The sequence below is a fragment of the Pituophis catenifer genome, unplaced genomic scaffold (assembly GCF_029215685.1).
Source record: "Pituophis catenifer annectens isolate HBS135680 unplaced genomic scaffold, rPitCat1.0.hap2 SCAF_13, whole genome shotgun sequence".
Classification (NCBI taxonomy): domain Eukaryota; kingdom Metazoa; phylum Chordata; class Lepidosauria; order Squamata; family Colubridae; genus Pituophis; species Pituophis catenifer.
In genome coordinates this window covers 24,066,127-24,083,514 of record NW_027256893.1, presented here as the reverse complement: position 1 = coordinate 24,083,514, position 17,388 = coordinate 24,066,127, and the positions used below count along the sequence as shown (strand labels likewise).

The following is a 17,388-nucleotide window of genomic DNA, read 5'->3' as shown; positions in this document are numbered from 1 at the left end:
GAGAATGAGACATGGCTGCCCAAATAAATTACACATTATGATCACAGGCCTTTGAAACACATTCTTCCATATAATTCCACTTCTGTGTTTCTACCTTCTGGTACCTGGGTTTGAAGTATTCGCTCCTCTATTAGTTGTTCCAATTTGAAGAGTTTATAACCAGACATACGAATAAAGATTGAGAAATGCTTTCAGAGGTTTTATTTTCTAGCCGAAGATCACGCTAAAGCAAAGCGGAGATGTTTTTCGGTTGGCAATACACCCCATAAAATTTTCCACATACCCTCCGAGACACCCATCCATCATTCGGCGTTGCCAAAGGTCTTCAGATCATTATAGAGAAAGCAGGGAAGCTCGGCCAGCTATCTTAAGGGCCGGGTTTTAGGCAATTCAAACACTCTTTCCAGAGAGTACAGATTTTAAACGCAGCCACTGCACGTAAGGCTACATTTAATCACACAACCCTCCTCTGCTTTCCAACACATCCTGAACCTCCATCTCAACAGCCAGGAAGATCCTTCCCTGCCCTGCAATGCTCTGTTAAGGACAACTTTAGCCTAACAAAACAGAATAATATCACATCATCTTACAAAACGAGGCTTCTTTCATCAGCTTTATTTTCAAGGGGATGAAGGAAAGAAAGCAACATAAAAGCCCAGTTACTTGTTGAGATATCGAATATGCCATAAATAAAAGGTTGCATTAATACAGGATCAGTCGAGCGGGGGGGGGGGGAAGAAACAAACAACCCCCCCCCCAAAAAAAATCAGACATGTAAAAACAACACAAGGTAGATGCAGCCATCCGTGCTAGAAGTTATCCTTTTAAAAAAAGAAAAAAAAATCCCAAGGTAACACAGGGTTGTATTGTTTTAAAGACTCTTTTACATTTTACATGACAAAACCATTATATTACAAGCCGGATCCAAACAGCTCAACAGGCAACCCAACTGCTAAGACGCCATAACATTTGCTTGCAAGGAAAAAGCATGAAAAATGAACAGGAAGGCAAGTGCTGAACGACCAACAGTTGTGCTCTTCAACGCTTACTCTCACTAGACAGGCCACAGGAGATGCGTCCAGCAATGTGCGGGCGTGCTATGGAAGGTAGGGGGACCAGGTTTTCCAGAGCAAAACATTTGGAGTGCGCTGATTTTAAAGGGAGTTGCACATTCTTCTCCCCTTGATGTGCAAAGATTAAAAGTTTGCACTGAATTGTAACGGGAGATTCTTTCCGGACTTGGAAAAATCTGGTCTATGAAAACCTGAATAACTAATCAGAACTTGGAGGCCCAGAACAGAATTGGCAAATCAGAGGAGTGTGTTGCAAAAGCACAACTCACAGCTGCCCTGAAGGGGCAACACAAAGGGGGAGTACTGGGTTAGAGGCTACCTCCATCAAAAATGGTTCAGGAATTGAAATCTTCCTCTGTTTGTGCAATTAAACATCAAAGAATTTACATTTTTTCCCCCAGATGCAAGAATAAAGAGAACGAGTTTGCTTTTTGTGAACAAAAACATGTATTTATAATTCTCTTGGCTGTTTGGTCTATTCCATTTATACTGAATTCAAGGAAGGGGAATTCTGTTCTGTTCAAGGGGAACCCAAACAGACTCTTAACACTCAAAACTGGAGAGTCAGAAAAATTGCAACATTCCCAGAATAAGTAAAGAAACTTGGCAGCCTCTGGGGAGTTACCTCAAGTTGTTTTCTCCCTGCATAATATATCCGTCCACTGTGCAACCATGTCCAGAAATCAGCCCTTGGAATAAGAGCTTCCAAAACTGACCTGACCATGTAAAGTTCAATTGTTTATTTAGATGCAGCTTCTTTAAAAATAAAACTAGCTGTTAGCTCTCTGAGATATTTCATAAATCTTTTTTTTTTTTTTTTTATAGAAAATCTGTCTCTAAAGGATATGAAAAGTTAAGTCAAAACTTTTTAATACGAACGATTTGGAACAAGTAGACTCTTAGTTGGAGAGTAACAAGAATACATCAGCAGGACAAAAGGGCGATAGACAGAAAAGGCTTCCAAGTATGGTGGATGTCCCAAAGATTCTCATTAAAAAGACTTGACTGCATGGCAACACATCCTTGTCTAAGGGATGGGCCTCACTCACCTGACACCTGAAAATTAATGCTCTTTTTTTGCTTTCTTCGGCACAGTGAAAATCCCCAGCAGGTCAAGTCGGTGGGAATCTCCTTAGCAGAGATGCAAAACCGCCTTGTTAATCTCGGGGTTTGTCCAGTCATTCCGAATGTCATCTAAGTGGTTATCGAAATCCACCAGGGTTTCATAGGACCGGCTGTCCAAAAGGGATTCGGAGATCCTTTGGGCTTCTGTCCAATCTTCGCAATAATCACTAGCATGGGAGAGAAGGGAGAAATAAAAGATGAGCGACCCTCATTCGAAGGAACAACGGGGTGCTGGAATGAGTGACTGATGACCAGTCCTCACATTTACAACGGTTACTGCATCCTGGGGTCATGTGATTGCCACTGGCAGCTTTCAACAAGTGAAGTGAATGGGGGAAGCCGGATCTGTTTTAACCACCAGGCGATCTGCTTAACGATCACAGCAAACGGGGCTTGTAAAACAGCCACGACTCACTTAGTGACTGCCTCGCTTAGCGATGGAAGTTCCAGTCACAACTGTGGTCGTTTTTAACTTTCATCCTTTCGTTTTGTACTTTTTGAATAGGAAGGGAAGGAGCAAGTAAAAGAAGCGCGAAAGGCGTCCATTTTTCAGACGGGAAAGTTTATTTTAAGAATACTCACACGTGTGGGTCTCTGCATCGCCATTTGTTTTCGTGGTGTTCGTACACATGAACTGCTGGTTTTAGGCACTTCATAGTAAATCTAGTGTTATCTACCTGAAGCAGAACAGAAAAACATGGCTGTACTTGTGCTATACCAAGACATTAAAATGGAATATGTCAACACTACAGCATCTCGCTTATTGCTATTCAGGGATCTGTAAGTGTAACATGAGGTTAATATATAGGAGGGCGGCGGCTTGCTGCCATTTCCAAAATGATTCTCAGGACAGGCTGTCCACTCTCAACATAAATGACCATCTTACATCAAAAGAGCATGAAATAAATAAGAGACTTTAATTGCTCTGAATTGCTTCAATATAGATTGCTCGTTTGAAAGTAAAAATCCTTGGTAGAAATCTCAGGTTATCAATTTTAATTTTTATCCTAATACATCTTATAAGATTTGTGCCCGGTATTTATGGTTGCCAGTCCCCTCTGTTGTTAGATAACTCTTGAAGCAAGTCAACTAATGGAATTGTCCATGAGATAAATATTAAAGAAAGAAAACGCATACCTACCATTATGAGGGCTGTATCATTGAAGTTTTCTGCAATCCTGGAGGCGACTTTTTCGGCAAGCAGGTTTGGACTACAAAATAAAGAGAAGAAAATTTGATCAGATTGAGAGTAACAAGCCAAGTAAAGGATGGCTTCCGTTAAAGCTGAAGGAAGAAATAATTTCAGAGATAAAATTTATCTCGATAGCAGATACAAATAATTCTCAACCCAAACTAAAAACAGCGCCAAACGATTTTCTACTGGCTCCTCTTACTGTTCTTTAGAGTAGGGGGTCTCCAAACTTGGCACCTTTAAGGCTTGTGGACTTCAACTCCCAGAATTCCTCAGAGAATTCCTCCTGGAGAATTCTGGGAGTTGAAGGCCACAAGTCTTTAAGTTATCAAATTTGGAGAACTCTGCTTTAGAGCCCTAAGGCAGTTTCTTCAACTGCTTCACTGCTGTAACACAAAGCATGGACAACTCTGAAGAAACTGGGAAGGATTGTCCTGCAAAAGATGAATTAAGCCAAGGATAAGGAAGACAAACCCAGCTACACACCTGGCATCCTTCACACGTTCATTTGCTTGGTAGTAGCCAGCTATTACGTAGCTGTTCTCTCGGCACCAAGAATCAATCTGAAAAGGTCATTAAAAAAAAAAAATAAGCACCCAAAGACAACCAAGGCAGAGATGAAAATAATAGACGTTTGCAGCAAACAATTTTATTCAAATTGCAACCCGATACGTTTTCTTGAGCATTATTTGACCCTGGCATATCATTTGACACCCATTAAGAGAACGTGCTGAAAGCTGCTGGAACAAAGGAGATGATGATATAACTGGCAATTGGCTTTCACCTGCCAGATATCTGAAAAGGTGTGGTCTGTATACCAAACATGCTTGTTAAGCTTCTTACGCAGGACTTGGAAGTTCGTGACAAATTCTATTACGACCCTTGTTTTGTTAATGATAAATAGCTACCGCAATGGACAAAAGCATTTTCTGAATTAGCAGATCTACAGAAGCGCATAGTGTACTGAAAGGTGCAACAAACGTGGGATTTTGATGTTCCCAAGAATGCCATAGGATGTCAATTGTCCTCTGTTTGCCGTCTTGCTATCAGTGGAGTGGATAAGAGAGATCTGGAGTCAAATAGGATGTCTGCCAGGATATGTCCATTCATTTTTGCTCACAGAGTCTTAGTAAAATGCCATCTGTAAAATGCCCTGTGATCCAGCAACATCAGAGAATGACTATGAGGAAAAGTAAAGCAGATCCATGAATGAAATTTCTAGGTGAGAAATACTCTTTTGAGTTGGCTATATCAGGGGTCTCTAAACCTGGCCGCTTTAAGACTTGTGAACTTCAACTCCTAGAATTCTGGGAATGGAAGTTCACAAGTCTTAAAGTGGCCAAGTATGGAGACCCCTGAGTCTTTTTCTTAGCCATCCTCAGTTCTCTGTGGCTGGCTTAGGGACGATGAGTACGCAATTCAAAAATGCAATAAAAGCAGGGGAAGAGAAACCTCGTTTTTCAATGGGGTCTTGATGATCTCTGAGCTTTGGTGGTTTTCTTGGCACTGTGCACTGATGATGTTACCTAGTTAGGTCATGAAACGTCTGCAAAAAAAAAACAGCAAGCTCGGAAAGCACCATGGACACCCTGTCCAATTCAACCCTGAGCTACAAATGTTCTCGTCTATTGGCACCTTCTTCTTCAACCTCTGATGATTTCCATACAAAATGAAAGGAAAAGCTAATCCAAGGGAGGAAAGGAACAAGACAAAGAGAAAAGAGACAGATGGCCCGAAGAAGAACAAAGGAATTCTCCCCCTCCCCTTCCGTCTGTAATTCCTCCAACGATACTGAGAGGTGGGTCAGCACAGGCTAAACTTTGGGGGGAGGAGAATAAAGCAGTTTATTAATTCCATCCTGAGTGGCCCACATCCAAAACAGATGACAGCCAGGACTGCAGGCTTTAAGGAAGCCCTGACAAGCTAAGATCTGGCGATAAGGCTCAAATAACGTCTCCTTCCTCCCAGGAGGCACTTTAATTACGGTCCGCCTTTGCATAAAACTCTTTATTTTATCATAATGCACCGTATTATCTAATCTGCCATAAAGCTTTATTAAAATACTTAGAAAAAATTAAACGTTAGGAGGCCCAATTTGATCTGAGTGCATTTATCCAAACTCAGATTCTGGCCCTGCTTGGTGGCTTTGAAGCTTCCAACATTTGCTTCCCGTAATGAGATTATCTGATTAAAATAATCCAGTGATTTAGGGAAACGGAAAAACTACCCAGCAATTATATATATTCCTGCTATATATTTTTTTTTTAAAAAAAGGGGGAAAAAACGGTTTCCCAAACATTTTGCATTCTGACCTTCTGTTTCCCAAACACATCTATCTCACTGTTTAGCAGCTGTGTTTCTAGCCCCAAATTAAACTGTCCAAGAGCTCTGCAAATAATCTCTTCCTTTGAAATGATGTGGGTGCGTTTTGTTAAGCTCTTGTTTATTATCACCGGTAAAGAGCCACCTGCCGTCACAATCATAACCATTTAAAAGGCCTTAAAATTGTTGTCTGACTAGCCAGCAGGTTGAGATCTTGCAAGTCAAAACTAAACAAACAGAAAATGTTTTCATACTAATATTCTTCTATTGCTCTTTGGTTTATACAGGGGGTCCTTGACTTAGAACAATTGATTTAGTGACCCTTCAAACTTACAACGGCATTGAAAAAGTGACTTGTAACTGTTTTTCACACTTATGACCATTGTAGCAACATGATTAAAATTTATTTATGACGGCTGCAGTGTCCCAGGGTCACGTGACCCCCTTTTTTTGCAACCGTCTGACGAGCAAAGTCGATGGGGAAGCCAGATTCACTTAACCACCATGTTATTTTAACACCTGCGGTGATTCACTTAACACCTGGGTCCAGAAAGGTTGTCAAATTGGGACAAAACTCACTTAACAAATGTCTCACTTAGCAACAGAAACTTTGGGCTCAATTGTGGTCATAGATCAAGGACTACCTGTACTGTTTTCATATCTAGGACTCATTTCACATTTCTGGTTCACATTACTGGGCCAGACTGCAAGCTGTGTGAGATTTTGTTAGACAGCATTCAGCCCTTGATGGAAAACTACCCGTTCTCCACCTTTCACCTGCTAAATTACTCTTCTCCGTTGAATTACCTTCTTATGCTTTGTGAGCTTGGCCAGATGGGTAGCCAAGCCTGGCAGGATAGCCAGGTCAATCATACTTTTCACTTCTCATTATTTCTACTGGCCATCTGCAAATCAAGCTGTCAAATATAATTACTCCGAGGGAACAGCAGCGACAAAAAGTTCCCCAAAGATAGATCAGCGTCTTGACCTCCTAAGACATGAGGCACTATCTCTAATTAAGTCTTCTCAATCTGTCCTAAGTCCCCCTCAGCAAGTTACCCTCATTTACTAATTGATTCGGCTCTCACTGTTTCCAGTGCAGCTGGAAACACACAAATTCAATTGCTTGAATTCGTTGGCATGCAGACTCACAACTGTCCAGGTTCTACAGCAGCTGTATTTTCAATCCTACCAGGTACAAATGCAAGCCTAATTTTGCGGGTATTTTCACGTAAGACTTTGCCTGGCAAAATAACGCTGGAAAGCTTGGTGATAAAACGACAGTGTTGAATAGGTAGGAAGGTGTTTGCTGGCATTTTTTGGTCTTCAGTGAGACTTTTCAGATCCAGGCACAAAATGTCATTTTCCAAATATTTCTATCTACAGCTAACATACGAAGCCCAGAAGTATCTCGCAAATCTCCCTTTTGTAAAGCCCATGGGGTTTGGCCAAGACAGCAGTGTCCTGGAGGCATGCAATCCCCTTTTGCGACCTTCCGGCAAGCAAAATCCATTGTGGGGGGGAGGGGGGAAAGCCAGATTCACTTAACAACTGGGTGACTAATTTAACAATGGCAGTCACTTAACGACTGTGGCAGGAAACATCGTATAAAAACATCGTACAAAATTCACTTAACCAATGTCTCATTTACGACATACATTTTGGGCTCAATTGTGATCGTAAGTTGAGGACTGGCTGGTATTTTCTTTGGTGGGGGGATAGACTGCTCCCGTTGGGTGAGGCTCCTGCTCCATGCCCCCCAAGCCAAGGGGCCCCTCATTAACTTTTAGAATAACTTTATTGTCACTTTAAATGTACACAAATCAGCATACATTAAAATGAAATTTCGTTGCATGGCAGTTCTCTAGGGGTCACAACCTCCAATATGCACAATATGAACATGACAAAAATATAAATAAGATAGCTAGATAAATAGATAGATAATAGAGATGACATAGAGATGATAGATATTATAGATGACAGATATATAGATGAGGGATGATAGAGATGATAGATGATACAGATGATATAGATATATGTAGATAGATGATATAAATAGTTAAATGATATAGATATACTTTTGCCCCAAAATAAGACATCCCCTGATAATAAGCCCAATCGGGCTTTTGAACGCATGGCAATAAGGCCAAGTGCTTATTTCAGGGCTCAAAAAAAATATAAGACAGGGTCTTATTTTCAGGGAAACACAGTAGATGATATTGAGATATAGATGAGAGATGATATAGAGATGGTATATGATAGAGATGATATAGAGATGATAGATAGATGATGGATATATGATATAGATGAGTAGTCACCAACTGGTAGTCCCCAGAAAAATTATTTGCATTTTTTATATCACTAAATACTATTTATCTTTTTAAAAAAGATTCATATTAGTGGTCCGTGGGATTTAAAATTATAAATTTAGTGGTCCCTGAGGTCTGAAAGGTTGGTGACCCCTGATATAGATGATATAGATAGACAGATAGATAGATATAGATAAGATATAGATGAGATATAGAGATGGTGATAATGATATATATAGATATATAGATATAGATATAGATATGTAGATATAGATGAGATATAGAGATGGTGAAAGATAATAGATAGATGATAGATAGGTATAGATAGATGAGAGAGATATAGAGATGGTGATAATGATATATATTGATAGATAGATAGATAGATAGATAGATAGAGCCTGTAGTACAGTGGACTAAAGCACTGTAATTAACATCTGCTGCCTGCAATTACTGCAAGTTCAAATCTCACCAGGCTCAAGGTTGACTCAGCCTTCCATCCTTTCAAAGGTAGGTAAATTGAGGACCCAGATTGTGGGGGCAATAAGCTGACTTTGTATAAAATATACAAAAGTATGAAGGCTATTGCTTAACGCATTGTAAGCCGTCCTGAGTCCCCGGAGAAGGGCAGCATATAAATTAAAAAAAAAAAAGATAGATAGGTAGGTATAGATAGATGATATATATATATATAGATAGATAGATGATAGATAGGTATAGATAGATGATAGAGATATAGAGATGGTGATAATGATATATATATATATATATATATATATATAGATAGATAGATAGATAGATATAGATAGATATCTATATAGATAGATGATAGAGATATAGAGATGATGATAGATATATATGGATGATATAGATGAGATAGAGATGGTGATAATGATAATGATATATATTGATAGATAGATAGATAGATAGATAGATAGATAGATAGATAGATAGAGCCTGTAGTACAGTGGACTAAAGCACTGTAATTAACATCTGCTGCCTGCAATTACTGCAAGTTCAAATCTCACCAGGCTCAAGGTTGACTCAGCCTTCCATCCTTTCAAAGGTAGGTAAATTGAGGACCCAGATTGTGGGGGCAATAAGCTGACTTTGTATAAAATATACAAAAGTATGAAGGCTATTGCTTAACGCATTGTAAGCCGTCCTGAGTCCCCGGAGAAGGGCAGCATATAAATTAAAAAAAAAAAAGATAGATAGGTAGGTATAGATAGATGATATATATATATATAGATAGATAGATGATAGATAGGTATAGATAGATGATAGAGATATAGAGATGGTGATAATGATATATATATATATATATATATATATATATATATATATATAGATAGATAGATAGATAGATATAGATAGATATCTATATAGATAGATGATAGAGATATAGAGATGATGATAGATATATATGGATGATATAGATGAGATAGAGATGGTGATATATATAGATAGATAGATAGATAGATAGATAGATAGATAGATAGATATAGAGAGAGATGAGAGATGATAAAGATAATCACGCATATACCCCCATATCTATCTATCTATCTATCTATCTATCTATCTATCTATCTATCTATTATCTTCTATCTATCTATCTATCTATCATCTATCTATCTATCTATCTATTATCTTCTATCTATCTATCTATCTATCTATCTATCTATCTATCTATCTATTATCTTCTATCTATCTATCTATCTATCTATCTATCTATCTATCTATTATCTTCTATCTATCTATCTATCTATCTATCTATCTATTATCTTCTATCTATCTCTCTCTATCTATCTATCTATCTATCTATCTATCTATCTATCTATCTATCTATCTATCTATCTATCTATCTATCTATCTATCTATCTATCATCTATCTATCATCTATCTATCTATCTATCTATCTATCTCTCTTTTGTAGGGCCCAGAGGAGCAGCAGGGTAGACCTCATCCTCCTTTAAGGTAGCCTGCGCCGGGCCAGGGAGGCTCTCTCTCTCTCTCTCTCTCTCTCTCTCACCAGGCTGAGCGCCACCTCCAGCATGGGCGCCAGGGCCAGGCTGCCGTGGAAGAGCGGGATGCAGTCCACCAGGAGCGTGTGGGGGGGCGGCGGCGGCTCCCGCTCCCGGCCCCGCTGACCCGGCGGCGGCGGCTGAGGCTGCTTCTCGGCCACCAGCAGCCCGTTGACGGCGCAGTGCGGGTACTTGGCGCCGTGCAGCACCATCTTGCAGTAGGCCTGCGTGCTCAGCTTCATCGCCGCTTCCTCCGTCCTCCTCCTCCTCCTCCTCACGGGACTCCCGCGGCAGCGGCTGCCCAGGCCCGCCGTCGAGCGGGGCGGCGGGGAAAAGGCCGCAAAAACGTCGCAAAAAAAAAAAAAAGCCACTCGAGGGGCCGTAAGGGAGAGGCGCGCGTGCGCAGATGGTAGCGGAAAAAAAAAAGGGGGGAGCCGTCCACTCTAGCCCGTCTCGATGGTCTTTAAATGGAGATAAAAGCAGCCGCGACTATAAGTGGGGGGGGGGGGGGTGCATGCTAGAGAGGTAAAGAAGACTAGGCTGGACTGGAGGCGGGGGAAAACGCAATCATTTGAGCGGCTGAGGCGGAATCCTGCCGGGCAGAGAATTATGGGAGTTGCACCCAGCTGAGCCACGGAAGAGTCTCCTTTCCACCTCAGCAAGCAATCGCGCCTGGAAAGAAAAAGCGGAAACGGGCCGCTCTTCACGTCGTAGCTCTATGGCGCCCGCTCCTTTCCTCCTCCTCCCTGGCTGAGTCCGCCGCTATCCCGTCGTGCCTCGGCCGCCCCCCACTTCCGGCCTGTCCTGCGCTGCGCCTCCCGTTTTCTCCTTCCGTCCTCCATCTCCGGCTGTAGAGGACACCGGACGTCTCGGGTGGGTGGCTGGCCGGCGGGCGGCTGAGGGGGCGGCCGCGGAGGAAGGACCCCCCCCAAGGGATGGGAGGCGGGGGGGGGCCGCGGGGGGGCGGGGAGACGCGAAGTGGGGCGTGGCTTTCCCGGGCGCCCCGCACTACAACTCCCATCGTCCACAGCCCAGGGCTGCCTGTCTCAGGTGCAGGGTGCCATAAGCTTCCGCGCGGGAAGGGGGGGCACTTTTTGGGGGAGGGGGGTAAGCTACACACACACACACACACGGCTCCTGGGGCTGGCAGGGCAAACGAGGGGCAACTTTATCTATCTATCTATCTATCTATCTATCTATCTATCATCTATCAATCAATCTATCTATCTATCTATCATCTATCTATATCTATCTATCTATCATCTATCAATCAATCTATCTATCATCTATCAATCAATCTATCTATCTATCTATCATCTATCTATATCTATCTATCTATCTATCTATCATCTATCAATCAATCTATCTATCTATCTATCATCTATCTATCTATCTATCTATCTATCTATCTATCTATCATCTATCAATCAATCTATCTATCTATCATCTATCTATATCTATCTATCTATCTATCTATCTATCTATCTATCTATCTATCTATCTATCATCTATCAATCTATCTATCTATCTATCATCTATCTATCTATCTATCTATCTATCTATCTATCTATCTATCTATCCAATTAAAATATTCTTTAAAATATTTCTGTAGCCTCCTCCCACCTTGCAGCCCTGCCCTCTTTCCATTCCCTGATGGGCGAATCTGGGAAATAGCTCCCTTTGGAGAGCCGGTTTGGGGTGGGTGGGTGGGCTGGAAAGCCCGACCTACCTTGCGGGGTTGTTGTTGAAAGGAGGCGGCGTGTGGGGCGTGTGGAGGGGGGGAGGAGAAGATAAAAATATAGATGTGTAGATGCCAACTACGTGACTTTGGTCGAATTCTTTTCTCTCTGTTTTAACCCACCTGAGAGGGAGGTGGTTTATGAGACAAACAGACAGGTGGGATCATGACACCAGTAGCAGCGGGGAGGTGGGAGGCGGGCTTGTCACCTTAACTATGTGTTTAGATAGATAGATAGATAGATAGATAGATAGATAGATAGATAAGAGAGAGAGATATGATGGATGGATAGATAAGGTGAGAGAGATGATAGGATAGGTGGATGGATGGATAGATAACAAGTAGAAATGATAATAAGAAAGTAGGTAGAGATGATAGATAACATAGGCTAGATAAATAAATAAGATGGATGGATGGATAGATAGATAATAGGTAGAAATAATAGGTAGGAATGATAATAGGATAGACAGATAGTAGATAGAGATGATAGATAAGATAGGCTATTTATCTAGATAAATAGATAAATAGAATGGATGGAGAGAGAGAAAATAATAGGTGAGAGAGATGATACGATAGATGGATGGATGGATAGATAATAGGTAAAAATAGGATAGACAGATAGTACCGTGTTTCCCCCCCAAATAAGACCCTGTCTTACATTTTTTTGAATCCTGAAATAAGCACTTGGCCTTATTGCCATGCACTGATCGGGCTTATTATTAGGGGATGTCTTATTTGGGGGGGGGGAAAATAAGGTAGGTAGAAATGATAGATAAGATAGATAGATAGATAGATAGATAGATAGATAGATAGATAGATAGATGATAGGTAAGACAGATGATATATATGGATGTCTAGATAGACAGATAAGAGAGAGAGATGATAGGATAAAAATAAAAATAGGGTCATGCAGGTTCACCTGTGAGGTGTTGAGGATTCTAGACAATAACATGCGTCATAAATCTTCATGGGAATGAGTCTGTCTCTGCCCATCTTGATCAGAAGTAAACTGAGCTCACGGGGGTTGACTTTTTAAAGCAGCTCTGAAACGGACTGAGGTTGTGAAGAAGTACACCTTATGAAACTCTTTGGATATATTTGTGATTTAGGGTGATTAGGATTGGTTGTATTTTGAAAATATCCCTCGAAAGCAGATTAAATAGAAATATTCCCCGGGGTGTCTGCTAAACAGAGAATCTTATGTTAGGATTGAAACATTTCTTCTCCACCCTCTGTGTTCTTCGTATTGTTGCCTAGAAGAGCCTTTTATTCTTATGGACTTAAATCTAAATTGGCATCATTTCCAAATGCAACAGAAGCTCTTGTGATACCTGAAAAAACATGACAGTTGGAAGGACATTGCAAGTGGTGGATTCTTAGTAATTTGTGCTACATAATGTTCTACCTTTTTTTTTCTGTTTCAGGATGTTGGCTGCTAGGGCATTTAGCCTTATTGGCAGGCGGGTTTTGTCCACTTCTGTTTGTGCAAGAGCTCACGGACATGGTAAGCCAGCCATTGAATCATCTTAACCAGTAGCTTGAAAATACTTTGACTAGCGCATTTCAATTTAGGGATGCAAATTTCCTTTCTAATATCTAAATTCTTTTGTTGTGTTCTCATCATGCACTAAATAATAAAACTTCTCTAAAATTAAAATGATAGCTCCTGTAACTACCTAGTAGAGAACTTCATGTTAAATATGCAGCTGAATTGATCTCACTCTCTTTTACAGCATCCAATCTGGGTCGGTCACCGGAGGTTTAGTCTTCTGGGCGTTCACACTTGGAGCTCATCCTTGGGGAACTTCTGTCTACCAACTTGGAAGACTAAAATTCTGGTCCCGGTGACAGACCCAGATTGGATCCTGCAACACTATCCTGGGAGACATATATTTTCTTTCATTCGTCAAGTCTCTTATCTTTTGTCAAGAGCCAAGGTGGTGCAGTGGTTAGAGTGCAGTATTGCAGGCTACTTCTGCTGACTATCGGCTGCCTGCAATTTGGCAGTTCGAATCTTGCCAGACTCAAGGTTGATTCAGCCTTCCATCCTTCCGAGGTGGGTCAAATGAGGACCCAGATTGTTGGGGGCAAAAGGCTGACTCTGTAAACTGCTTAGAGAGGGCTGTAAAAGCACTGTGAAGCAATATATAAGTCTAAGTGCTATTGCTATTGTCTTGCCTACCATAGTGGCCTGATGGATCCAAATCTAATTTTCTGGCATTCTTTGTAATAGCTTCTTCTGAAGGAATAATAAAAACCGGGGATTTTTTTTGGCCATGCCAAATCTTTGGAGAATGAAAACTTTGATGCTTATTCTTCTGTTTTTATATTTCTGCCTTGCTAATGTCCTTCAAAGTTTCCAGGTCATATATTAGAATAAGACATTGTAGTTTATTTTTTATTTTATTTATTTTTTTGTCAACAGAAGTTACAAAAGCGCCACATTATACTCAGCCCGTCTATGAGGATTACCCTCTGATTCCCTTGCCGGATATTCCATTCATACAAGACCTGACTCCTGAGCAGAAAGCCCTGAAAGAAAAAGAGAAGGGCTCTTGGACCGCCCTCACCCCGGACGAGAAGATTGCTCGTGAGTAACACTGCAGAGGGAGAGATTAGTCCAAGAGAGGAAATCAAAAGAAACTTGTAACAAAAATGGCCTGGCCTATTTAAACGCAGGTCATCCTCAAATTACGACTGTAGTGGAGTCTGCCAGTTAGTTTTAACTGACTGATGATTGTACCGATTCAATTTTATGATCTTTTTTTGTGTTTTGTTTTTTTTTGCAACGGTGGTTACGTGATTCATTGTTCAGTATGGGGTGTTTTTGACAAAACCTGGAAGAAAACGCTGGTTTTCAGCAAGAGTGTCAGAAATCAGAGTTATTGAGATGCTATAAAGGGCCTTAAATTCAGGCCGGTTGCCAGGTGCCCAAATTGCAATCACGTGACCACGTGGGTGGGACAGCTGTCAGAATTTGGGAACTGGGTCATAAGAACCTTTTGGGGGAGGTGGTTCTGTTGTAATTTTGATCGGTCGTAAATTGAGGGCTACCTCTATGTAAATGTGTGTGTTCAGTTGTGAGCATTGGTCTGGCTACGTGTGTGTGTGTGTGTGTTTGTGTGTGTGTGTGTGTGTGTGTGTGTGTGTGTGTGTGTATAAATGTTTTGTACTTTGACAAAGAAGGATTTTTGTCCCTTCCCTCTTTCCTTCTCTCTCTCCATCTCGTTCCAGTATACCACATCAAATTTGACAAAACTTTTGCTGAAATGCTAAAGCCATCGAATGAATGGAAGACTGCGATCGGTTTCGCAGGCTACATGATTGGCCTCGCAGCTTTATTTTTCATTTGGGAGGTTCTGTTTGGTAAGCCATCCCCTTTTAGGGGGTTCTTTAAAGATGGGCACGGGGAAATTGTTTGGAGTAGAATATTCAGCTTATACACACCCCACACCCCCACCCTGTGTTTGCATTGGTGGGAGAATTTTGTCTACTGAAAAAAGGGACAGGCAGGCCTTTTTAAATAGCTTTTCACATTTTGTTTGGCTTCCTAGTACAAGGATAGGAAGGATGGTGGGGCACTAAACATTCGAGCCCAACAGAACTCTTATACTGGCCCTCTCCAAGCCTTTCTCTCTTTTTCCTTTTTAAATTAAATCTGAAAGAAAGAAAAAGGAGGGAAGAAAGGAGAAAAGGAGGGAAGGGCCTGGTGGCTCAGCAGACTAAAAGCATTGTGATTAACACCAGCTGTCTGCAATTACTGTAAGTTCGAATCTCACCAGGCTCAAGGTTGACTCAGCCTTCCATCCTTTCTAAGGTAGGTAAAATGAGGACCCAGTTTGTGGGGGCAATAAGCTGACTTTGTATATATACAAAAGTATGAAGGCTATTGCTTAACGCACTGTAAGCCGCCCTGAGTCTCCGGAGAAGGGCAGCATATAAATCAAATTTTTTTTTTAAAAAAAAAGGGAGGGAGGGAGGGAAATCAGAAGGGAAGGGAGGAAGGAAGGAAAAATCTAAAAGACCTCCAAACATACAGGGCATATATTTACAGATAACACATATCTCAATATATTGAAGCCATGATTCATTACCATCGTCCTTAGCTAATCTGCCTTAATTCTGCAGACCACTGAATAGTTGGAGCCATACTTTTGTCTTCCCAAACATGTATAGAGAGTTGAGCTAAGGGGGCTCTAGGTGGGTATGAAGATACGGATGGACAGACCGTGAATTTGCAAACACAAGCGAGTGTCTAAATCAGTGATGGCTAACCTTTTTGCCATCGCGTGCCAAAAGCGGGGTGACTGCAGGATGGTCGCGTGCGTGCGCGCCCACACCCGTAATTCTATGCGCCCTGCCCCTCGTGCATGCACGCGACCCCCCCATGCTCCCCCTGCTTTTGGCATGTGATGGCACAGTGGACCCGGTAGTTTCGCCCTCCCCAGGCTCCAGAGGCACAAACCATGGCCCAACGCCCATCACATAGGAGAGATTTGTTGTTGCTGGCTAACTCAGATTGTCTCAAACCATGATCTCATCCAATTGCAGTTCTGAAACCAGTCCCCCACACATTATCGGAGGATTGGAAAGCCATGGAGCTCCGGAAGCATCTGGATATAAAACCAGACCCAATTATGGGCCTTTGTTCCAAGTGGGATTATGAGAAGAACGAATGGAAAAAATAAAAACCTTCAGGAGCCCCCTCCCCCGATTTCTCTCGGGATGTGAAAGTCTGAAACCATTTCTTCATCTAGGTTGCGGCCCGGCTTCTGCCTAGGATGAAATAGAATCCTCTCCTTGTTTAAACCATAACAGCTTTGTGTACCTGGAATTGTTGAACTGTTCCTACAGGTTAATGTGCAAAAATTGCTCCTAAACTAAATCCTGTTCACAATTTTTTTTTTTTTTTGGCAGGAAGATTAAAAAGTTACAGTTCAAAAAAATAAAAAAGGCATTTGGCTCTTTATTTGGTGTGGAACGATCTGTTTGAAATACCTGGAATAACCGACTTGTTGAGTTAAATAGAGGTTATTGAGTCAGCGACTGTCAAAGCTTCCTTAATCGGACGGTACGCCTTCATCAGCAATTGGTGCTTCAAAATTTTTGGGTTCTGGCAGCAAAAACTGATAAATTATGCTACGCATTCAAAATTGGTAGTCATTTATCTGGTGGGAACTTACAACTGAGAGCTGGGCTGCTGCACAGACAGGATTAAGCAATTTGCTGTAACTGTAGCAACCTTATTTTTTAAAAGAATTCCAGGCAAAAACATCCAGCTGCATATTTTGAAACAGGCAATAAATAAAAGCATGTTTAAATTTGTAGGATTAAACCGTAATCCTTTGACAGTTGGACTTCTGGCTTTCTGACACTTGTTCCGTAACTACAGGAAGGGATTTAAGTTCGGTTTATCACAAAAATTTGTATACACTGCTCTTCACCGCACACATTTCATTCTGTTGGGGCAGAGTTGATTAGGAGAGGAATCTTGAAACGGGGGATGGTTTGATGAAGCCAACTCGGTATATTGTGTAAGTCAATTCTGTGCTTTGGGAATGGAATTAATAATCCAATAATCCAAAGGATACAATTCCTTTATGCAAAT

At 41.3% G+C, this 17,388-nt stretch overlaps 2 protein-coding genes across 3 annotated transcripts; one reads left to right on the top strand and one right to left on the bottom strand.

Annotated features, from left to right (window-relative positions):
* Positions 1 to 178: 178 nt before the first annotated feature.
* Positions 179 to 10,359, bottom strand: EMC8 (ER membrane protein complex subunit 8). 2 transcript variants are annotated; one of them, XR_011601003.1, is made up of 6 exons: positions 10,051 to 10,359; positions 3,877 to 3,953; positions 3,340 to 3,409; positions 2,781 to 2,875; positions 2,123 to 2,365; positions 179 to 821 (listed from the first exon to the last, which is right to left on the bottom strand). XR_011601003.1 is itself a non-coding variant. In XM_070953020.1 (5 exons), the coding sequence occupies exons 1-5, from the start codon at positions 10,282 to 10,284 to the stop codon at positions 2,206 to 2,208; spliced, it is 636 nt and encodes a 211-aa protein (XP_070809121.1). In that variant the 5' UTR covers positions 10,285 to 10,359; the 3' UTR covers positions 179 to 2,205. The 2 variants fall into 2 exon arrangements, 1 of the variants encoding a protein (XP_070809121.1); XM_070953020.1 differs by having other exon boundaries at positions 179 to 2,365.
* A 451-nt stretch (positions 10,360 to 10,810) lies between these two features.
* COX4I1 (cytochrome c oxidase subunit 4I1) lies at positions 10,811 to 16,749 on the top strand. The gene is made up of 5 exons (XM_070953010.1): positions 10,811 to 10,915; positions 13,205 to 13,284; positions 14,206 to 14,370; positions 15,015 to 15,146; positions 16,332 to 16,749. The coding sequence occupies exons 2-5, from the start codon at positions 13,206 to 13,208 to the stop codon at positions 16,466 to 16,468; spliced, it is 513 nt and encodes a 170-aa protein (XP_070809111.1). The 5' UTR covers positions 10,811 to 10,915; position 13,205; the 3' UTR covers positions 16,469 to 16,749.
* The last annotated feature ends 639 nt before the right edge of the window (positions 16,750 to 17,388 follow it).